The sequence below is a fragment of the Topomyia yanbarensis genome, unplaced genomic scaffold (genome assembly GCF_030247195.1).
Source record: "Topomyia yanbarensis strain Yona2022 unplaced genomic scaffold, ASM3024719v1 HiC_scaffold_4, whole genome shotgun sequence".
NCBI lineage: Eukaryota > Metazoa > Arthropoda > Insecta > Diptera > Culicidae > Topomyia > Topomyia yanbarensis.
This window is the reverse complement of record NW_026683602.1, coordinates 678,680-702,678: the sequence shown is the minus strand read 5'-3', so window position 1 is coordinate 702,678 and position 23,999 is coordinate 678,680. Positions and strand designations below refer to the sequence as shown.

The window sequence follows — 23,999 nt, the reverse complement described above, 5'->3', positions numbered from 1 at the left end:
ATAATATTCAGAGACCAATTTGCACTCGTCCTGAGCACTAATGAGCTTTGATGGAATGGGCCAGGCTTTGTGAGCACCGTCGAGTCGCCTCAGTCGTTAACGAAGACAGATTGAAAATATTTTCCAGTTTTAGCCCGTTCAGAAAGCTCCAGCGGGTAATCGCGTTGGTACAGTGATTCATATGTGACTGTCGACTAAAATCTTTCAGCGAACGAGTTCTACGACGTCATCTTACACTTAAAGAATTGCGCTCGGCTCTGTAACTAACTAATTGGGAAGGCATAATTCAGCATAAGGCTTTGGGTGACGAAATTCATCGAGTGACTTTTAAAAAACTATGCAAAAGAATCGCTCCGCTTAACCAACGCCACCGTTCCGTCAGGATAAGTTAAATACCTTTCTCTTGCGCCCGTTCACACTTGCCGTACGTCAAAACGTTCCGTGCCGTTGATGTTGTGATGTGTGAATGCCTTCATTTAACTGCATGTAACTTATCCTGACGGAACGGTGACTTTCCGTTGACGTTGACGAAAGCTGATGTATCGTCTGAATCGTCCTTTAATTTTAAATTCAACATGTGTGTATCGAAGATGAATAATAATCCAAATAGCTTTCGTGGTTTTCTGCTACCTTTCTTTTCAAGCCTCCTTCGACCATCGCTCGACTACTTGCTGTTCGATGCTTTTTTCGTTACCCTGACGACGAGATGGTTGTTGATTGAAAAGATGTGTCAACCTCCAGAAACAATCTACTTCCTTAGTGCCGCAGGATGCGCTAATAGATATTGTTCCATCATCTATAACGGCCCCTGTGTCGAATGAAATCGATTATGTTTATTGTGGATCAACCTTAACGCGACGTTTTAGATCTTGGCTTTGAAATTATGGCGGCGTAGCAGATACCTGACCGAACCTGAATAAAAATGTGCGTGACAGCTACTGACAACACGTTGGAGGCGCACGAAGTCACTGTTTTGATGTGCTATAATCCTATTAGTTCCACTGTTGGTTATACACTAATATCTTAATAACCTTCATAGCTGAACAACGGAACCTACCGTTAATAACAAAAACCAAAATATCACACTTCTAACTGATTGAAAAATCATGTTGGATGCTCGATAGCTGAAAACAGACTAAGCTGTTTTTGTATCGATGCTCCTTTTATATACAATTTGATTGTTTATATTTTTAAAGAATACCACATTATACTCAGTTTTTTCAGAAGAAGGGAAACAGTCCAACCTATCTTCTAACGGTAGAGGTCATGTACCATGTTTCTAATAAATTACCATCTTCTTAAGTTTCGATGATAGGTTGAATAAAGATTGTGCTCTGTTGTTTTATATAACTTTTCGCTTATTTTACCAAGTTTGAATGCATCTCTGGCGCTGTAAGCATAACTGTCCCATGTGCTATGGGATTCCATATACACATGGGATAATTATGCGTAGAGCGGCAGATCTGGTCGTATACACAGAATCGGTTCGAACCCTGACCTAATTTTCTGCTTTTACTTGTCCATATTTTTTTTAAACCTATTCGATTACCAAAAGACGAGCTTGCTCCGCTGTTTGATTGTTCGAACCATCCTCCAATTCTGCTTTGTCATGCCATCAAAAACCAGCTCTAAATTTCTCGGTACTCAACAATACCGCACCGTCCCCCACAATTTGTAAGTCAATCTGATTTAACACTATCCATTTCTTTCGCCCCCCCCCCCCCGCCAGGATCCTCAAGCGCGACCCGTACCACAAGCGCAGCCTCACCGTCCAGATCGGTTGCCTGATGGAGATGAAAGACTTCAACAAGCTGTTCTACGTGGCCCACAAACTGGTGGACTTTTACCCGGACGATGCCATCTCGTGGTATGCGGTGGGCTGCTACTACGATCTGATAGGGAAGAGTGACCCTGCCCGGCGCTATCTGTCGAAGGCGACCAGTCTGGATAGGCTGTACGGGCCGGCCTGGCTTGCCTATGGGCACTCGTTTGCGAAAGAGAATGAACACGACCAGGCGATGGCGGCTTACTTCAAGGCGACCCAGCTGATGAGGGGATGCCATCTGCCGCTGCTGTACATCGGGGTGGAATGTGGTCTCACCAAGAATCTGGAAATGGCCGAGAAATTCTTCTATCAAGCGATGTCGATCGCACCGTTGGATGTTTACGTGCTTCACGAGCTTGGGGTAGTGAAATTCGAGTACGAGCTGTTTGAAAGCGCAGAAGAAGTGTTCCGAACCACGCTGGATATGGTGCAAAGTATGGCGAAAGCGAACAGGGAACCGATTTCCGTCCGATGGGAACCGCTACTCAACAATTTGGGTCATTGCTGTCGCAAGAATAGAAAGTATGAGGAAGCGTTGGAATTTCACCGGAGAGCCCTGTTTCTGAAACCGTTGAGTGCGGCCACCTACACGGCGATTGGGTTCGTCCAGGCACTGATGGGCAAATTGGACGAAGCGGTTGAATCATTCCACAAAAGTCTATCTCTGAAGCGGGACGACGTTGTTACCACGACTATTTTAAAATACGTGATTGAGGATTTGGCTGAGGAAGCACCGTTACCGTTTTACACCGGCGATGGAGAAAATATCGATCTGAATGCTAAAGAGGAGGACAGTTCCGAGGCAAGAGATGATGAAATGAGCGGTGGGGGTGGCAAGCCAGGACCCGGTGGTGGAACTGGCGGGACGGGATGTGGTGATGGACCGCCTCCACGATTGAAACTAAAATTTGATGAGTACGATTCCAATGCGTCGCCGGTGAGCGATACCAGCGCGGACGAAATGAGTATGGATCTGTAGGGGGCTTCGGGCGGACGACAGGTAAGTGTTTGAGATTCCTTTTGCTTACCGATTGTTTTCTCATTTTGAAATATAATGTTGAACAATTATTTATGTGATCCAACATTTTGGTTACTTTGAAAGAAAGTTCATAGATATCACTAACGCACTAATCAAAGAAACATTTATTATAGCATATTCCTTAAAATTGTCTAATTCTAAACGGCCAGCCCCGACCCATCGTAGGTCTTGAAAATCTTCTCCACCGACCAGATGTACGCGGCTGTACGCAGATCCAAACAGAGTTTGTGTTGATTTGCAACGGCCATGATACCGCGGCCAGCTGTTTCCAGCACATACTTCAACCCGGAGGCCACGACATCGGCTTCGTTGGCATTGTCCAAATAGTGCTTCAGTACATCCGTTGCAGTCACATCCACACAAACTGAGGCCTCTTTAAGTGATTCCTGAACGGATTTCAGAACCTCGCGCAAGTTTTCCGACTCCTGTCGGAAGGATAGCTTTCCAAACGAAATGTGGTTGATGTTTTTCAAATATTCAAAGTACGAAGCCGTGACGCCACCAGCGTTACAGTACAAATCCGGAATGACCAGAATTTTCCGATTCAAAAGGATCTTATCGGCTGCCGGTGTAGTGGGACCATTTGCACCTTCCGCAATTATTTTAGCCTGAATTTTTCCCGCGTTATCAGAATTGATTGATTTTTCTACTGCTGCCGGCACGAGGATGTCACATGGATAAATCAGCAAATCATCTTCCGTTTCTGTTGCGTTCGGAAACCCTTTAATAGTATTGTTAATTTCTTTGTATTTGATCAACCCCTCGACGTCTATGCCATCCTCATTCAAAAGCGACACGTCAATTTCCTGAATCCCAATTACTTTACAACCGGCTTCATGGAAAAATTTTGCACCATACATTCCGACATTCCCGAAACCTTGAAAGATAACAGTTTTTCCTTCTAGGCCCGGTTCTACTCCAATCGCTTTCATCCATTCTTTCTCCCGAACGAAACAGTTGGTAGCAATGAACACTCCCCTTCCAGTCGCCTCTGTTCGGCCACGGATTCCACCCTGATGTAGAGGCTTCCCGGTAACGATCGCCAGCGCATTAATATCTCTATGTCCGATGGTCTTGCTATACTGATCCGCAATCCAAGACATCTCCCGAGAACTGGTACCCATGTCCGGCGCGGGAACATCAATACCCGGACCGATAAAATTTTTCTTCGCTAGCTCGATTGTGTACCTCCGGGTGATGTTCTGTAACTCTTTGGGACTGTACTTACCGGGGTCGATTCGGATACCACCTTTCGCTCCTCCGAACGGAACATGCACACAAGCGCACTTGAACGTCATCAACGAGGACAGGGCTTGTACCTCATCCCGGGTTACATCACTTGAATACCGGATACCACCCTTGACCGGAAGCCGATGCAGTGAGTGATGCGAGCGGTAACCGGTCATAATCTCGTACTGTCCGCTATCACGCATCACTGGAAAACGAATTTCCAGCGTATTGGCCGTACCGCCGGCAATCTGGATGATGGCGCGAACTCGATTCCGACGCTCTTCCTCGCTCATGCGCGGGTATTTTTTGAGATATTCGACCAAACGAGGTTCCAGCTTGACGCAGGCGTTGTGATAGAAGTACTGTACCATTTTGGAAAACTGGGGGTCCTTTTCCTTGGGGATTTTCTCCAGCTCGTTCGGGATGGTATGTCGAAGGCGAGGGACCGGTGGTCGTCGGGTGATAGGTCGCCCGAGAAGGTTAAATTTACCAAGAGATGACCACATGTTGCTGCTGCGAAGAAGCTTGAAGGTTTTTCGCTGCTTGTCAGGAGGACGCGGGTTGCTGTGATCGAAGTAATAAAAGCGATATCTTTTTTCAATTCCTTTATTTGGCACAGGTTGGTGCGTTGGCATAACCCAATACAAATTAACTACCCAAGGTCGCATAGAAAAGAATCATCGCGTCTTGACCCACCACAAGGGCGAACTAAACAGCATTCGAAAATTTAGGATGTAAAGGACGATTGTACTCCATTTGGCATAAAGCCATTTGACATAAAAGTTACTTGGCATAAGGTCACTTGGCGAAAAAGTCATTTCGCATAAAAGCCGTGTGGCATAATGGTTATTTTGCATAATCACTGCACTGAAACTGCATTCAAATCTGAATAAATACGTGCTTAAAACACAGAAAAAAACACTGATTAGAACACAATCAACAATATAATTTACCTTTAACGCCAGAAGCTGTTATTACTTTTTTTTTCATACACGCCATTAGCACCCTAATATACAGTCTCCGTCGCCTTCAAACACCTAGCATTAACTGATGTTATGAATGTACAGTTTCAGATTTGCGGCTGGAATTTAGATTAAATTCCGACAACAGTAATACACGAACGAACTTCGGTTGAATCTCATGGAAATAGAATCGGCTCGATCGCTGGCAGAGAGTTCAGCGTTAAAATGTCGAATTCTGGAATCGACGGCATTATAAATACGTCGCAACTGTACAGGGAAAAGTGGTGGAGAAGGGGAGAACGAGTGACGCTTTAAGCACTTATTTCGGAAATACTAAAGAGAGATACACAATTTTCCACGATAAACCGTTACACTCTCATTACTCAGAAATAGTTCAACTTGCGGTAACATCTGAAACAGCTCCTAAAAACTATAGCCAGATGGGATTCTTTGTATAGGCTAATTTTTTTCTCGTCAGGGGACGACAAATAAAACAGCTCGGGAAAGTGCTGACACCGAAAGCCGAAGCAAACAGCCTCTGGTGTTAGTCATTTGTGATCAAACGTAGCTCAACATTTCAACCAGAGATTCAACTTAGTGCAGGACTGGTTGGGTCTAGGTTGAACACCGGACTCTGTGTTACTGTGGAACTCCTCCCGGCAACGAGGAAACTTCAATTCCTACACTAAGGCTTGGACTGTCTTCTCGATGATAGTCAATCTTGCCTACTCCACGATCTTTGCTAGAGCTACAAGAAGGTGACCTGTTTGGCTGTTCTGAAACGATTATATGAAACGCAGAAAACAAGTGATAAAGGTTGCAATAGTTTCCGTTATAATTTGAAGTCAAACGAGTTGAATTTTAAGTGACGTGCCACTCAAACAAGTTCGTTATCAATTTTCCATCCATTTAACATCTGAGAACAACACCATTTTGTTGTGAATAAATCTGAATTAGTTGGAATTTAATGTTTCGTGTTCCACTCGTCAGTAACTGACACCAACTTGCTGCCAGTTAGACGATATATCCAAACCAACGCCAAATTGGCGCCAGTTAGACACTAAATCCAAACAGTTCACACAACGTGTGTGAACGCCTAAAGCGACTGGCTGGTACCGAGTGATGTCTCGGTTAGTCAAGCAAAGAAGCTTTGGGTAGCTGACGAGTACATATAGGGGAACGAGCTGTCTTTTGGCATGAGAGCCAAATGCCAGCGAATATGAACCTTTTTTTTCCAAGGAAAAATAATTGGATTAACCAATTTGCGCATAGGACGAATTTCGCGCTAAATCATATTCAGAGTTGGCAGCACCCTCTCAGGTTTTAATGGAACTTTCTGTACATGAGAGCTTTGTCACAAAAAGCCCCTTTGCATACTTTTTTTTTCATTTCGTTTATTTGATAGGCACAAATGCGTTAGCTTGGCGGTGCCGAATTCTTTTGTTTTTACATTTTGAATATCTTAAAACTAGGAGGTTACAATGTTGAAATATTTTTTTTTATAAAAGAGAAAAAATTTACAGCTATCTTAAGACTAGAAAAAAAATTCTATATATAAGAGAGGGGTAAAAGATTTTTTTTTATGAAAAATTTTAAAACAAGAAATTCAATAGTAATAGTTTTTTAGGAAATATTTACAGTTATCTTAAAACTAACAATATAGTTTGGTACACAAAAGGGGGAACAAATATTTATGAAAAATTTCACAGATGTTTTAAAACTAGGGATACAATTCTATTTACAAGATGAGGGACAATAGTTTTAACAAAGAGTAGAAATTACAACTATCTTAAAACTAGGAATACGGAATACAAATTTGATTTTTTATCGGATACTTATGCTTGGTCATTTCCAAAATCGGTGTAGAAGTAGTTGTATCAAGGACAGGGGAGAGAAGGCGTAGATGGTGACCGGTAGAGAAGAGCAAAACTTGCAACTTTCGGGCAAACGGGAGATCAGCGAAACAAATTTGCGCCTCAGTCTAGTAGGTCGGATTGGCGGATGGTATTCTTCGGACCCGCGGGGAATCCTTCAAAGGGAATCCTTCGGACCTCGAGTCGCTCTCGCTTCAGATTCCGTAGTGATAAGGGCGACGGCGGTTACATAGTGGCAGTCTGAAGTATATCGGTTCCACACGGCAAGAGGAAACTTCTAAAAACGAGAAATAAAAAGAGAGGGGCTAAATTGGGATATTTATCGTTTTTATGAAAGTATAAATAAGGGACATATAGGGGAAATCACGATTTGCCAGCATATCTCGGACTGGGACATTGGGTGGTCTACCTCGGGCCCGAAGGGAATCCTTTAACTGAGACCTGGCGTCCAAATACCCGGCGCATACCCAGACAACGTGCTCGATGTCATGATAGCCCTCGTCACAAGCGCACAGACTACTCTCCGCAAGCCCAATACGCCGCAAATGTGCATCTAAGGTGTAGTGGTTGGACATAAGTCGGGACATTACACGAATAAAATCCCGACCCACATCCATCCCCCTGAACCAAGGTTTCGTTGATACCTTTGGGATAATCGAATGTAGCCATCGTCCAAGTTCACCATTGCTCCACGAGGTTTGCCAACTGTTGAGTGTCCTCTGACGACAAATACTAAAAAATTCGTTGAAGCAGATTGGTCTTTCGTATATGTCACCATTTAATGCGCCCACCTTTGCTAATGAGTCGGCCTTTTCATTGCCCGGGATAGAACAATGAGAGGGGACCCAAACAAAGGTAATCTGATAAGATTTTTCAGATAACGTACACAAGGACTCCTGTATCTTCCCGTTTGCATACTTTGTTTTTCCAAAAATGATCTAGACTGTATTTTGAAAAGGGTAAAACTTTTTTAACCATTTTTTCACATGGCTGAAATCCTACAAAAAACGTTGTAAGAGTGATTTTCACAAAATTAGCTCATGTTTTGAATAAAATATTGAAAAAAATCTTCATCGACTTTAAAACTTTAGAAACCGATTTTAAAAATTTAAACTCGATTTATAAAAAAACCCATCTTTGATTTGGATGAAATTTCCCATCTTTGATTTTGAATCCAATTTCCCAACTGCTAGTTGCTTGATACATGCAAAAAGTATCAGTAACGAATTTGGTATATATTCATAACAAACTTGAATGAGGGCAAAGATAAGCCATTTAACATCATCGATATATGCGAGATTTAACTAAATACCACTTGACCATGTACGAAGAAGTATCTTGTCTATGTACCCGCCCGGGAAGTAGAGATTGATGGTGTAGTCTCCAACAGGGGACTTAATTACGAAGTATGGGGTTCGCTCCTTCAAGGACCACCCTTTGCTTCGGCCAGTGAAAATTCTGGTTCGCAAGCAATTGCGTGCAGGGAAAATCAAGGGTTATATAAAAACAACTTATTTTCCATCACTTTGATCTTTTGGACGTGGCTAGTCTACCCGTTCGCCTTTTTGTGCCGCGAGGCATGAACTGCCGTTGTTGCAAATAATTGGGCCTATAGCGACATATTGTCGAAACAAGGCACGCTGTGGAAAATCCGGAGAAGCATGAAAAGTTTTCCTACTGTGGAGAGACTCCGCATGATCTCTAGACAAAAATCCGCATATAAATTATGTAGTGACAAAATGATACATTCTTTTGAGGAACGCTCCGATAATGCAAAAGAGCGCTACACCACCGACGACTAATTTCTACCTTTCCTTGTACACTAAAGAGCGAGAGTCTGACCATCCTATTGTGGAAATATCTTCTAATGTGTAACCATTTTTATCTCCTAAGCTTCCTCGTAAAGGCCTGAGAGTGTCCCTTGAAGGGTGCTGTTACAAAACCGAAGTAAGTGGTTCCTGGTCTTGGTAATCTTAGAAACTACCAGGACACATGGGACATCAAAAACCCCAAGTGTCCCTATATTTCAGTCCCAACATTTTCCCCCACAATGCATTTGCATTATGATTAAAGGTTAGACGAAAGGAGTACCCGACGCGAACAACCGTGATATTTCGGAATGGGCAGAGATTGCTTAGAATTATACGCGAAAGAGACTTTTGAACGTCGGATCGCTCGAATTTTTCTCAATATACGCGACGCTACAAACGAAAAACTTGATGATAGCTGAAAAACGCGACTATTGGCACCGGTCCGTCGACGGATTAACGGGCAGATCATCAGAGAAACAATGCGTCGTCTGGTGGCTAGGGCCTACGTTGTGTATTCGATTCATCCTGTGATTGGAATACACGCGGAACGTTCGTCATATGATGGCAGCTATGCATCTATTTTATGCTAATTATTATGACAGTAGTGGTGAGTGCAATCATAAAAGAGGCTGTACTGCCAACATTCTCCCCACAAAATTGATGGTTTTATATTTTCTTTACCTATCAACAACCATGCCCACATCGTCACAGTTACAAGAGGCTCTTCGTTTGATGGAGCATGAAAAGCACTCTTTGTATTTCCTGGGGAAAACATGGGAGTTTTTGAGTACTTTATCTGAAAAATCATTGCAGATTACCTGAGTTTGAGTTCTTTCGCAGTGCTCCATTCCGGATAATGAGAAAGCGGACACTTGGATTAGCATGATAATGAGAAGGTGTACATTTAGGCATTAGAAGGTTATATTTATGAAAGATCGCGTAGCTTCAACGAGTTTTTAAAATTTCTTCTCAGAGGACGCTCGAAATTTGGCAAATTTTGTGGAAGTTTAGGAATCCCAAAGGTATCAACAAACCTTGGCCCAAGAGAATGGATGAGGGTCATGACTTCATTCGGGCGATATCTCGGGTCATTTACAAGTAGAGGGCCCATCTCCGGCATATGGAGGTCGTGGAGAGCGTCCTCTGCGCTTGTGGTGGTGGTTATCGCGATATTAAACATGTTATCTGGTCGTGCGCTAAGTATTCTAGTACCAGATCTCCGTTAAACAAATCCCTTCGGCCTCGTTCCAGTCCAGTCCGAGATGCTATACCAAATTCGTTACTGATACTATTCGCATGTATCAGGTAACTAGCAGTTGGGAAATTGGATTGTGAGATGATTATGACTTTCATTGGTTCAGTTTTTGATAAAAATACGCTGAAAAAAAATCAGTTTTAACAAGGAAATTTTTTTAAATAACTTTTTCTTTGAAAGTGCTCAACTTGAATTTTTGACAGTAAGTAGGAAAAATAATTACGTATCTTGGAAAAAAAAATCATTCAAATCAAAGATGGGGTTTTTTGTAAATCGACTAAATTTTTAAAATCGATTTTTTTCAGTGTAGAAGTCGATGAAGAATTTTTTCAATATTTTTATTCATAGATTTGACTAATTTTGCAAAAATCACTCCTATCTGAAATCTGAAAGCAGTGACTACGATCTGCTCCGGTCAGATAACAGCAGTTTAAAACAATTAAAGCAATTTGAAGTTCCTGCTTTTGTTTACACAGGTAAATGCAATGAATGTATATTTTCTTCTGAAGTAGGACATACAGATGCTGCCCCCGCTGAAAATCCACCCCTATTACAGGCGGACGCCACCACCATCGCCGCTCGTCTTTCTATCGCTCAACCATCAGGACACTATCGGGAGGAACATCTTAGTATCTACTACCAGAACGTGAGAGGTCTACGCACAAAAATTGACGAGTTGTTCGTCGCTGTTTCAGAGGCCGAATATGATGACATTGTTCTAATCGAAACGTGGCTGAATGATCAAATCCATTCGATCCAGTTATTCGACCCAAGGTACACGGTTTACCGTAAAGATCGCGATCCAGACAGTACAGGGAAAAAAGCGGTGGTGGTGTGCTGATTGCAGTGTCCAACCGACTCTCGTCCAAACATCAAACTGATAGTAACGATGTCGAATAACTATGGGTAGATATTCGCGGGGGCGATACTAATATTTGTATTGGCGTAGTATAAATTCCCCTCAATGCCGCAAGTGATATAGATATTATTCAGAAACACATAGACTCAGCACTTGACATCGTAACTTCCATTCAACCCAACACCCAACACTCTTCTTGAACCACTTCGGCGAGTCTTTGTGCTATCACTCAATACTGGAACATTCCCTTCCTGCTGGAAAGCAGCGCACATGTTTCCAGTTCACAAAAAAGGAAACAAATCGAACATTGACAATTATCGAGGAATCTCGTGTTTAAGTGCAGTATCAAAACTATTCGAGCTGGTTGTCTTAGACCCTCTTTTCTTTCACTGCAAACACTACATTGCAGACGATCAACACGGATTTATGCCTAAACGATCGACAACGACTAACCTGCTCTCGTTCACAACATATGCAATGGATGGATTCGCTGACGGATTGCAAACCGATGCTATTTACATGGATCTATCTGCGGCCTTCGACAAAATCAATCATGATATCGCAATAGCGAAGCTGGACAAACTCGGTATTCATGGACAACTTCTGCGCTGGTTTCGTTCCTACCTCGATGGAAGGCAACTCCAAATCAGCATTAAGGACTGTCTATCTACACCATTCTTCGCTACATCCGGCATCCCACAAGGAAGCCATCTCGGTCCAGTGATATTCCTCCTCTACTTTAATGACGTCAACATCAAATTACAAGGACCCCGCCTTTCTTTTGCCGACGACATGAAAATTTTTCAACAAATACGGGATAAAACCGATGCCGAGCTTCTTCAGAGGGAATTGGACAGCTTTAGTACGTGGTGTGATCTAAACAGAATGGTTTTAAACCCGAGCAAATGCTCAATCGTTACGTTCACGCGGAAACGCCATCCGATTCAGTTTAACTACCATCTCTTCGACTCGAGTATTCCAAGACACTCTAACGTCAAGGATCTCGGAGTCATCATGGATTCGGCACTAACGTTCAAACCACATACATCATCCATTGTTGATAAGGCTTCAAGACAGCTTGGGTTCATCTTCCGAATAGCGAAAAACTTTAAGGACGTATACTGTTTAAAATCTCTCTATTGTGCGCTGGTTCGCTCAACACTGGAATATTGTTCTGCTGTTTGGAACCCTTACTACCAGAACGGTGTCGACAGAATCGAGGCCGTCCAACGCCGGTTCATACGCTTTGCACTCCGACATCTTCCTTGGCAAAACAGATTTCAGCTGCCGAGCTACGAAAACCGTTGTCAGTTAATACAGCTCGATACTCTAAGCATCCGGAGGGACTGCTCTCGAGTCCTGTTCGTCTCGGACTTACTGTCTGCCAGGGTGGATTGCCCTACAATCCTCGGACGCCTCGATCTTCAAGCTCGCGTTCGAGCTCTGCGCAATAACTCTCTTCTGCGAGTCCCATTCAGGAGAACTAACTATGGGCGCCAGGGCGCTGTTACCGGACTCCAGCGTGTGTTTAACAGTGTGGCGACGGCGTTTGACTTCAACCTGACAAGGAATTCGATAAAAACTAAAATAATTCGTATTCTGAAATGTAATTAGTTTAAGTAACCACCATTGGGGCCAAGGGGTCTGTTGGTGACGGTACAACAAATAAACAATAAACAATAAACACGGCTCATCTACTGTTTGGTGACTATAATCAGCCAGGACTTCTTTGGAAGAGTACCCCCTCCGGTTATGCCTTTCCAGATCCTTCTGAATCTATCTTTTCGAGAGCGCCTTATTGGACGGAATGTCTATATTGAACATGCTGCAAATGTGTACAGTAAATAACAGACGAAATCGAACCGTGGATCTCCTGTTCGTAAATGAAGAAGCTTCTATCAACTGCGCCGTTCCAGAAGCCTTTGAGCCATTAGTTGCCTGTGACGCACATCGTCCTCCTCTTCTAGTAACGCAGATTTGTCCCCAGGTGGTTATTTATGACGAAATGCTGGATGTCAGGGAGTTCAATTTTTCGAAGACTGATTTCTCTAGGCTTCAAAGATCACTGCAGGCAATTGATTTGTTAAATTCCGCGATCGATGTAGATGTTGCCGTAGAAAAACTTTCACTGGTCTTGAAACAGCTTCCCGCACCACGTCCCCGACGAAAACCGGCATGGTCCAATCGTCAGCTACGTAAGCTGATCGACAACTACTAATCTAGCCCAATTCACTTCGCTCTGTATTGAAAATATTGAAGTTGGATCTCAGGTCAATACTACGTATACACGGATCTCAAGGCTGAATTAGATCATGTAGATCACTCTAGTCTACTGGCAAAGAGAAAGCGGCTGGGCGCTTCGTCAAATTTCACAGGGTGGCTTAAATCATATCTCGTAAATCGTTCTCTATCTGTACAATTAGGAAATAACGAGTCATACAGCTTCAAGTGCCTCAAGAGAGCAATCTAGGACCGTTGCTTTTTTCGTTGTTCTTCAATGACGTTTGCTATGTTATACCTCCAGGGTGTAAACTTATATACGCTGATGATCTCAAACTATTTCTCATTGTGCGTTCAATAGAAGATTGCGTGGCACTACAGCGACACTTAGATGCTTTTTGTAATTGGTGTAGTCGCAACTTATTGGCTGTAAGCGTGGCCAAATGTTCCATTTTATCTTTTACTCGCAGAAAAAATCCAATACTCTGGAGCTACACCATTTCAGGGGAATCGCTAGGGAGAATGACAGTTATCAGAGACCTCGGAGTACTCCTGGACTCACAACTGACATTCAGAAATCATTACTATCATGTTATAGCACAGTCAAATAGAAATCTCGGTTTCAGTATAAGAATCGCCAAAGAATTCACTGATCCATATTGTTTATGGGCACTCTATTTTTCACTAGTTCGATCTGTCCTGGAAGCTTATACAAGCATTTGGATCAACCGAATAGAAGCAGTGCAGGCAAGATTCCTCCGTTTTGCTCTTAGAACTTTCCCATGGCGTAACCCAGCAGAGCTACCACCGTACATCGATCGCTGTCGTCTGCTCGATATGGAAACCCCAGCGAAAAGGCGGAACACATTTAGAGCAGTATTTGTTGGGAAGATATTAACTGATCAAATAGATGCTCCAGATATCTTCTCACAAATAAAAATCAATGTGCTCCCGAGAAATCTCAGATTGCATAACTTCTTAAGACTGTCGCGCACAGAGTACGGCCAGAATAAACCAATTAGGGCGATGTGTAATGTTTTTAATATTTTTATGACCATTTTGACTTTTCCTGTATCTTGTGATGTTTTCAAGAATAGACTAAGAAGGTTGAAGGTTAGATTTTAAGATTCCATTTTTTTAATTTTTGTTCTTGCAGTACTGTGTACTATGTGATTATGTTTAATTGTAGTGTAAAATCATTGTAATCAGGTGTGAAAAATTTGAAAGATGATTGGTTTTTACGCCCATTTGAGGATTGCTTCTGAAGTATATCCTGGGGCCCTATTCTCACAGTCACGTCACGTAGTGACTAGAACAAAATTTCCTTCCAGTCACTAGGTGACGTAACTGTGAGGCCTCTGAAATGGGCTTTTTCCATTCTAGAAACACTTCATGTAGACCATCACAGGTCAGATGAAAAATAAAAATAAATAAAATAAATTTTAGATGCCTTTGGCGGAGACCAAACCGGTCAACAGCACGCTACGGGCCTGTAAATAGGATGTCCACTCTGAAAAACAACCATCTTTCACTATACATTAAATCGATAAAAGTAACGTAGTGTGTCCCCTGGACTCAACAGCCAAATGATACATAAATTCCACAGATTTAACAACCATTATTACTAAATCTTGGTGAAAAAATAAAACATTTTCCGAAATCCATCCCATAAATACTAGAAACCTGCAGCGGACGGAAAGAAAGGCGAGAAAAACCTGATACAAGCGTACGATCGTAAAATATGAAGATCGCGCGCGTCAGAAGGCAAAAACAAGCAGATCACACAGCAATCTTCTGAGTAGTTTTTTCTTTCCCCCTCCCCTCATCCGTTCCATTCACTCCACCCAGCACGGGAACAGTAGAGCATCACTAATCCTTCTCAATTACATTCAAAATACACCCGACGCGCCGATCGAAACCCATAAATTCTTCGAAATGATATCTTTATTTGATGACCCGGTTCCTATTTTTGTTCCTTTGGAGTATATTACTAAATCTCTACACACAGCAGGCGTTGAAGGGAATTGCGGTGACGTCACATTTCTTCACTTTTGAAAGTAAACAACCAGCCTATTGAATCTGTGAGTCCGGTTTGAAAAGTAAACACATTTGTGCTCATAATCAGTTATTATAATTTATGGACCTCTAGGGAGGCCATGAAAAGCTCATTTCTCCAACGGGATATTTCCGTAAGCCAAGTCATTTTGTCACACCAGACAAGACTAAACAAGATACCGCCTATAACAGATTGCCCTAATGCTTTCACGTCCAGATAAATCGCCGCCATCTGTCACCGGGCCGATCAATCGAAAGTGATGCGAATTGCGCTGGCAGCACACCTGGTGACGCGCCCCGGGTATCACCGTGTCACATGCTCTGTGAGCCGTCAGCTTGTCTGTCCGTCTGATGTTGGCTGCCATTGCCATGGTAATGGCAGCGGAAATGTTTTAATTTCATGAAAATGTAGTTTTCCTTCCAGACCGACCGGAGCGGCGGAAAACCGATCCCAGCGGAAGCGAAGGCATCAGACGAGAGGAGGCAAAACATGTTCACGCATGGAAATAGACCGTGACAGTTGCTCGTCTTTGTGTCTCCGATTGCATTACCCTTGACTCGGCCCAGATGATCCAGAAAAAGGCAGACGACGACGCGATGGGAAGCGGTTGTTGTTCGCGTTCCTGAACGTGCCAAATCTTTGTTTATGTACGACGGGATTATCCTACACGTTTCGGGGCTGGAGAAAGAATGCACGGCTCATTTGTTGCATAAGGTTAGGGTCGAAGGCTGACGAATAGTTCCGAGTCGAACGAAGGCAGGCGCTCATTTATTGTTTTTGTTTCATTTACACAAATTTGTCACGGCTTCAACTAGGCGTACAGAATGGAATGTACTGATTTGGGTGGAAGATGCAGTTGAGCGACTCCTCGTTCCGGGTCCTTGATTATCACCTCGCAGGAACTGGATTTCCTGCAAGCGGAAAGAATCTTATGTCGTTTGAATGTCTAAAAATATACGAAAAACTATTTACTTGTTGTAAAACACCAAAGTAGTCTTCTGATCCGGACGAGTAAAACCTACAACGATCACTCCCGAATCGCTACTGATAGTTTCGAACCGTGTCGAGCCCTCGGTGATGAAGCGGGAAAAGTGTCCTAATCCATAGAAAATCGGCTGCTTGTAAGCCTCCTTACCAGATGTTGCGTTTACAACAACAGCGCTCTCAACATAATTCTTAGCATAGTTTGGGCCACCAATTTCATTCAGCAGTAGATTCCAGTCGATCCATCCGTGAACGCTGTGCTGTAGATCCTGCAAAATGTACGTTATGTATGATTCAGCACGATCCCACGAGCCAAGGATCGGTCCATGAGTTTGGAACGGTTTATCACCAAGCGAAGCTTCCGTGTTGAATACCAACTTATCCGGATATAGGTGAGCTGCCTGGTCTAGCAGCGCCGGAGGCGTAACACCATCCCAGTACCAATGGACAGCTAATCCGTCCAGGTAGTTCGTCGCATTGGGGTGACCTTGGTTCATCTGGGAAAACCACCAAGGAAACGTGTACCGCTGATCGTCTCCCGAGAATAGTTTAACGTTCCGGAAATCTGAATTTTTAAGCGTCGGTCCAAGATGTTCGCCTACCCATTTCCCCTGACTGGGAGCCGTCCAGCCGAGACTCATGAACCGTACAAACAGAAACCCGATCACCGCATTCATCGGTTCGTTTCCAGTGGAGATCGCCCAGTAATTCAATCCAGCGTCTTTCGCCAGTTGTAGATACTTGATATGATAATCGGCCCAGGTTTGGTAGTACGCCGCTTTGAGTCGACTGGAACCACTCCAATCATTGTTGGATTTCATCCACCTCGGTGGACTCCATGCCGCACCCATAAACTTGATATCGTGATTATCTGCGACATCCATCAGTTCTTGTATTTGCGCGATCTTACTCGTGTCTCGCTCATCCAGTACCGTGAAGTTCGTCAACATGGGATCGTCCACCGGCAGCTCATTATACGCCCACGGTTTCAAATCAAAATCACAGCCCCCAATAGGAATCCTCATCAAGTTGTACCCGATTCCAACCGTCTTCGAGTAGTACGATCGGTACAAACTCTTTCGCAGCGCTGGCTTCAATTTCCCGAGATTATAGGAAACCGCTCCGGTAAATGCCCCTCCAAATCCGACTACAGTCTGAAACATCCGCCGACGATTCAACTGAATCGTAACGGGCCTCGTACTACGTGCAAACCGTTGCTTCGGTACAGGCTTCACCTCCGGAATAAAGTCCGCCTTCGACGCATTACCAAACCACCCGCGAGACTGTCCAAATCGTACACCATCCCGGCTGCTTGACACCAGCAAAAACTCGCCAACGGTGATCGGTTCCTCGAACTCCAACGTATCGCAGTAGGTCACATTGCAGACACACACCGAACCGGTTCGGTACTGACGTAACGCACATGGGACCGACTGCGCCACTGAAAACGAAAACACACAAATGATCGTCGCCGGTTACATCACTGTTGCAGGCTCGAAAACAAAAACAACAATAACCTACCCGAACATTTTGCAGCCACGATCAGGTAAAGCAGGGCTACTACGATCAAGTTCAAGGCTGCTCCCGCCACGGCTGGTAACATATTTCGACTTGTTGTCTCTTCCTACTGTCAATGCCACAGCGCAGATAAGAGAAGCTTGTTTATAATAAAGAACTACACACAGCACGATACTTATTCACACAAGCACGGCACGGTTCCAACTGCGCGACTTCGGTGCGGTAGTTATGTGGGCTGACCCCCGTATCAATTTGCTGGCAGCAAGTCTGCGGGGAAGCCAATCAGTTGAAAGAGAGTGAGAGTGTGTATGAAAGCTATCTATTATAATTCACTAGTGGTCAACGTTCCAAAGCAGCGCAACGTGGAGAATGCGGTGGAAAGAAATGGCCTACTGCGCTGGACGATACATCAGCTTTCCGTCAACGTCACCGTTCCGTCGGGATAAGTTTAATACTTTTCTCTTGTATCCGTTCAAACGTGCCGTACGTCAAAACGTTCCGTGCCGTTGATGTTGTGTGAATGCTTTTATTTAACTGCATGTAACTAATCTTGACGTTCCGTAGCGGTCACGGAATCCTGATGTATCGTGTGAATCGTACTTTATGGAGTATTGATAATAACTGATATAGGTACAGCGGAAAAATAGCGAAACATTTTATAATACGACGCTAATATGTTGTTTGCCTTTCTCAATAGAAAGGTTTTGCAATTACTCTGAAAACCAACATATACCATTCGATTCAGTTCGTCGAGTGCGGCAAATGCCTGTGTGTGTATGTAGTATCTGTGTGCGTGTGCGTCTGTGTGTATGTATGTAACAAAAAATGTGACTCATTTTCTCAGAGATGGCAAAACCAATTTTGACAAACTTAGTCCCAAATGAAAGGTTTATCATCTCCATAGACGTCTGTAAAATTTCGTACGGATCGTTTATATGGTTCCGGAAATATAGACTCAATTGTCCGGTCACATATGAAATCCCCATATAAGCCGGAACTCAAAATTATTGAAATTTAGTATCAGATTCACGGCTCGCGCGATCGTTCAGGATCACAAGCAAATATGTGAACGGTACCACGATGTATACACGCGAAGTCACATACACGCTAGCACACGCGAAAAACACGTTAACATATAAACGCTTGAGCACCTCGCGACCACTCACGCACACATACGCCCGCGATCTCGCAAACATTATTACATCTCGGTGATAGTGAACGTCTTAATACTCATACATTTTCAAACGCGGTCTCAAGGAACCTACAAAAACGGCCTCGCGCACGCGATCACGAATCGGTCACGTCCAGAAAAGCCTAGGTCCATGCCTTCAGCTGGACCAATTAAGAAAATACGCTCAAGCCTAATAGACAGCACGTCTCATGGCAACATCACCGGGAACCCTAGCGATATAGGGAAACCCACTCTCTGTCAGAATCTGAACCGTACACCGAAAATTTAATATCAGACTCATGGCTCGCGCGACCATTCAAGGACAAACGCAAATATGTTACAAAATCACGGCAGCATACAAATGTTTGAGCCCCTCGCGATTATCCAAGCAACCTACGATCTCGCAAACATGATAACACCCCGGTGATAAGGTGAACGTCTCAGCACTCATAAACTTACAAATGCAATCTCAAGCGTCAACGTCGGGCACGTCCGGAAGTAACTCCCATATCCACTAGACAACACGCTCAACGGCGACATGACCGGGTACTCTAGTGATATGGGGTAACGCACTACCTGTCAGAATGTGATCCCTACACCTATCAACTAACTATCAGAATGACGGTCCGCGTGGCCAAATATGTGAAGGGCCACGGGGTGGATATGTTAATGGCCACGGGGCTATAAAATGGAATTTATACACGCGACAAGCACGTCAACATACGAACGCTTAAGCCCTTCGCGATCATCTACGTACACCTACCGCGATCGCGCAAACTTAATAACATTTCGGTAACAATGTGTATGTTTTTTTAGTTACAAACGCGGTCTCAAACGCGAACCCGCAAACGTGCGTGATCATGAATCGGTCACGTCCGGGAATCCACTAGACAACACATTCCATGGATACATGACTGGGAAATCTAGTGATATGGAAGCACCCACTTTCTTCTAGAATCTGACACGATTATAAAATAGAATTTATACATGCGAAGTAACATACACGTTAGCACACGCGACATACAAACACACACGCGATCGAACACGTTAACGTACAAATGCACAAGACCTTCGCGATGCTACACGCGATCGTGAAATTTACGTCCGCACATATCTAAACCGTACAATGAATATCACATTCAGAATCCCGGCCCGCTGCAATTGGCCTTAAGCAGTGTTTTAGTGGACGACATCGCCTGTCTGGTCTGCATTTGTTGTGTGTGATTCTGACGGGGAGCCCTTCCGAGAACCTAGCTCTACAGCTCCGTTAGGAAAAGTCTCGAAAAAAAGGGTTTAAAATGCATTAAATGTCGAGAATTAATGTCATCTTGGAAAAAAATAGAACTAGAATATTGATTTTGATTCTTGTATATTGTTGTAATGTATCATGTATATGGTTTTTTTTGTTCATTTGAATTTACCAGAGATATATAGTGAAAACTTCCAAAAAGGCTCCGACTTTTGCTGTTTTGAAGAGTAATCACACAATAATCATCTATTTTGTGTACCTATAGACGAACTTTGCGCTAAATCGTATTCAAAGTTGGCAGCACCCTCTCAGATTTTAATAAAACTTTCTGTACATGAAAACTTTGTCACAAAAAGCCACTTTGCACATTTTGTTTTTCTAAAAATGATCTAGACTATCCTTTGAAATGGGTCAAACTTATTTTACCATTTTTTTTGCAAATGGCTTTAGTCTAAAAATGACAAATCCTACAAAAAAAATGTTGTGGGAGTGATTTTCACAAAATTAGTGAAATTTTTTAATAAAAATATCGAAATAAAAATTCTTCCCGGACTCTACATTTGTTCCAGAGATCAGAATCCAGAGTCGCAAGTCCTTAACCCAAAATACTGAGGCGAGTCTAGAGTCCAGCATCCAGAGTTTTGTGTCGAGAATGCATAGCGCAGCGATCAGAACCTAGATTTCCAAAGATAGACCTCAGAATCCAGAGCTCGGAGTGCAGAGTTCAGAACCCAGAGTTCAGAATACAGATGCCAGAGCCCAGAGTCCAAAACCTAGAGTCCAGAGCCCAGAAATCAGAGTCTAGAGTTCTTATCCCATAATACTGAGCCAAGAGTCCTCAGCACATAATCCCGAGCCCAGAGCCCCCAACTCAAAATAGTGAGACCGGAGTTTGGAGTCCAGATTCCAGAGCTCAAAGCTCAGAATCCAGAGCTCAGATTCGATAATCCAGAGTTTAGATTCCAAAGCCCAGCGACCAGAACCCAAAGTCCCGAGGAGAGAGACCAGAGTCCCGAGTGCAGCGTTCATAGTCCAGAGTCCACAGTTCAGGGTTCACAGTCCAGAATCAATACCCAGAGCCCATAGCTCAGAGACCACAGTCTACAGTCCAGAGTCCACAACACAGAATCTCGAGGCGAGAGCTCAGAATCCAGAGTCAAAAGCGCAGAGAACAGATTCGGGAGTCCTGGGTCCAGAGCCCAGAGTCCTTAACCCAAATTACTGTGACCAGAGTCCAGAGCTCTGAGAACAAGATTCCAGAGCCCGAAGTACTTAACCCAAAATACTGAGGCAAGGGTTCAGACTCCAGAGCCCAGAACCCAGAATCCAGAGTCCGTAACATGGAATCTTGAGGCGAGAATCCAGAGTCCATCACCCAGCGTGAAGAGTGCAGCATCCAGAGTTCAAAGTCCAGAATCTAGAGCTCAGAGTCCAGAGTTCAGAATCCAGAGTCCTCAATCCAACGTAGTAAGTCCAGTGTCCCGAGTTCAGAGCCCAGAGTCCAAAGCACAGAGCCCAGAGATCAGAATCCAGAGTCCCGAGGAGAGAAATTCGAGGCCAGTATCAAGAGTCCATCATTCAGCGATGAGGGTGAAGAGTCCAGAATCTAGAGTTCAGTGTCCGTAGCCCAGAGACCAGAACCCAGTATCCAGAGTCCCGAGGTGAGAGTCAAGAGTCCAGAATCCAGACCCTGAGTGTAGATTTTAGAGTTCAGAGTCCAGACGTAAGTTTTTATAGTCTAGAGTTCGGATTCCAGAGTCCAGAATCAAGACCTCAGAGACCATAGTTCAAAGTCCAGAGTCCATAGCACAGAATATCTAGGCCAGAACCCGGTGGCCAGAATCAAGCGTGAAGAGTGCAGAGTCCAGAGTTCACAGTCTAGAATCTGGACTGGCTCGGTATTTTCGGAATGGTCTTGACGAGTAGGTGCCAGAAAGTTATGTCTGACGCCATGTTGAAATCCAAGATGGCGACTTCTGGACGTAATTTATTACGATTACACTTCGGATTGTTTATCGTTGCACAGCACTGTTTAACTTTGATTTATACAATTGATCCATAATGATAATTTTACTAACACTGCGCTGCACAGCTGTTGTTACTAGACTGCATTAAGGCCTTAGTTTAAAATGAATATTGATGCAGGTAAGGTACAAATAACAAATAACATTTTTGCATGTATCAGGCAAGTAGCAGTTGGAAAATTGGATTCTGAGATGATTATGACTTTCATTGGTTAGTTTTCGGCAAAAATACACTGGAGAAAAAACCGGTTGGACAAGAAAAAGTTTTTTTTTTTTCACATAGCTTTTTTCCTTGAATTTTTGACGGTAGATAGGGAACATAATGACCTATCTTGGAACAAAATTGCATCCAAATCAAAGATGGCTTTTTTTTTGTAAATCAACTCTAAATTTTTAAAATCAATTTTTTTCAGTGTAAGAGTCGATGAAGATTTTTTTCAATATTCAAAATTTTGACTGATTTTGAGAAAATCACTCCTACAACATTTTTTTGTAGGATTTGTCATTTTTCGACTAAAGCCATTTGAAAAAAAAATTGTAAAATAAGTTTGACCCTTTTCAAAAGATACTCTAGATCATTTTTGTAAAAACAATGTATGCAAAGTGGCTTTTTGTGACAAAGTCTTCGTGTACAGAAAGTTTCATTAAAATCTGAGAGGGTGCTGCCAACATTTGTTCGTGTTGGCGCGAAATTCGTCTATAAGAAGTGATTTTCTTCTTATCTGCACATACCATATTTTTTCCACACTGAGGATCGTCAAATTTATCTCGGCCTGAACGGCTGAGCGTCATATACCATTCGACTGAGCCCGATGAGATCGGAAAATGTCTGTGTGTGAGTATGTGTGTGTGGCAAAAAAGTCAACTCGGTTTCTCAGAAATGGCTGGACTGAATTGCACATTTAATCTCAAATGAAAGGTACAACCTTGCCATCGGCTGCTGTTGAATTTTGTTTCGATTAGCATTCCGGTTCCGAAGTTACGGATTAAAGAGTGCGATCATACAGATATTTTTAATATGAACTGGTATGACCAGAAAATTTTATTTAAAAAAGTAAAATAATGTTGGTGCGAAATGCTCTTAAATGCATGAAACTAGGCGAATTAAAACATCATTTACAGATACTCTACCACAATCAAACCAATATTTCTGCATCCAGCACACGGGAAAGATTCAACAGTGCGGCCAAACTAAAACAATAACTTGAAAATATTTTGTAATGCAATTTCAGGTATAAGTAATCAATTATTTCAAGTTATCCGACTGATTACCTATTGCAATCTTATTTCCATCTTCGCGTAAAATTCGGCTCGTGACAATGCAATGTTGGATGTAAAACTAGTCGTTACCAGTTGTTAGCCTTCGCATGGCTGTTTCCTGCGAGCAAATTTCTGGAAGCTCTTCTTCTAACAGCTGATGAGGTTCATTAATGTGTATGATGTTTATGCTTGTTTTGATCGTGTAAAAAAGCACAATGATTCATTTTGAAAATAATGCAGCGACGTTGCGATTTTTTTCGGTGCAATTGAACATAAGGTATGGGTTTCAATCGGATTTTAGATGGGGTGAAATTTGACATGCTCAGTGGCAATAATTGGATTGTTGCGATGAGATTACATCCACAAAATAGATAGTTTATTTTTATTTATGCTGAATATAGAGACATTTCTTTTCTGAGAAAGGTTATTATCTTTAATATTTTTCATTTTTTTCAACTTCATTTAAAAGGTGTTCAAAAATAGTGCGGCCCTCTCCATAAAAAACCCAAAATGGACTAATACCTACCTGTAAGGACTGAAATATTATCACGGTTTCCACGGAGAACAGACATCTGTGTTCGAACAAAAGCATATTATACTAAAAATGTAAAAAATGAATAAAATATATCCGATAAGAAACAAGCGCCGCTCAACTAGAGGTA

General features: G+C 42.9%; 3 protein-coding genes across 3 annotated transcripts; 1 reads left to right on the top strand and 2 right to left on the bottom strand.

Annotated features, from left to right (window-relative positions):
- Positions 1 to 1,609: 1,609 nt before the first annotated feature.
- Positions 1,610 to 2,902, top strand: LOC131695399 (cell division cycle protein 16 homolog). The gene is made up of 2 exons (XM_058983884.1): positions 1,610 to 1,674; positions 1,730 to 2,902. Exons 1-2 carry the CDS (start codon positions 1,610 to 1,612, stop codon positions 2,802 to 2,804), a joined length of 1,140 nt encoding a protein of 379 aa, XP_058839867.1. The 3' UTR covers positions 2,805 to 2,902.
- Positions 2,903 to 2,988: 86 nt separating this feature from the next.
- Positions 2,989 to 4,655, bottom strand: LOC131695426 (glutamate dehydrogenase, mitochondrial-like). The gene has a single exon (XM_058983919.1). It carries the CDS (start codon positions 4,598 to 4,600, stop codon positions 3,002 to 3,004), a length of 1,599 nt encoding a protein of 532 aa, XP_058839902.1. The 5' UTR covers positions 4,601 to 4,655; the 3' UTR covers positions 2,989 to 3,001.
- An 11,222-nt stretch (positions 4,656 to 15,877) lies between these two features.
- Positions 15,878 to 17,883, bottom strand: LOC131695453 (lysosomal acid glucosylceramidase-like). Its single transcript, XM_058983967.1, has 3 exons — positions 17,637 to 17,883; positions 16,104 to 17,556; positions 15,878 to 16,042 (listed from the first exon to the last, which is right to left on the bottom strand). The coding sequence occupies exons 1-3, from the start codon at positions 17,716 to 17,718 to the stop codon at positions 15,943 to 15,945; spliced, it is 1,635 nt and encodes a 544-aa protein (XP_058839950.1). The 5' UTR covers positions 17,719 to 17,883; the 3' UTR covers positions 15,878 to 15,942.
- Positions 17,884 to 23,999: the final 6,116 nt, after the last annotated feature.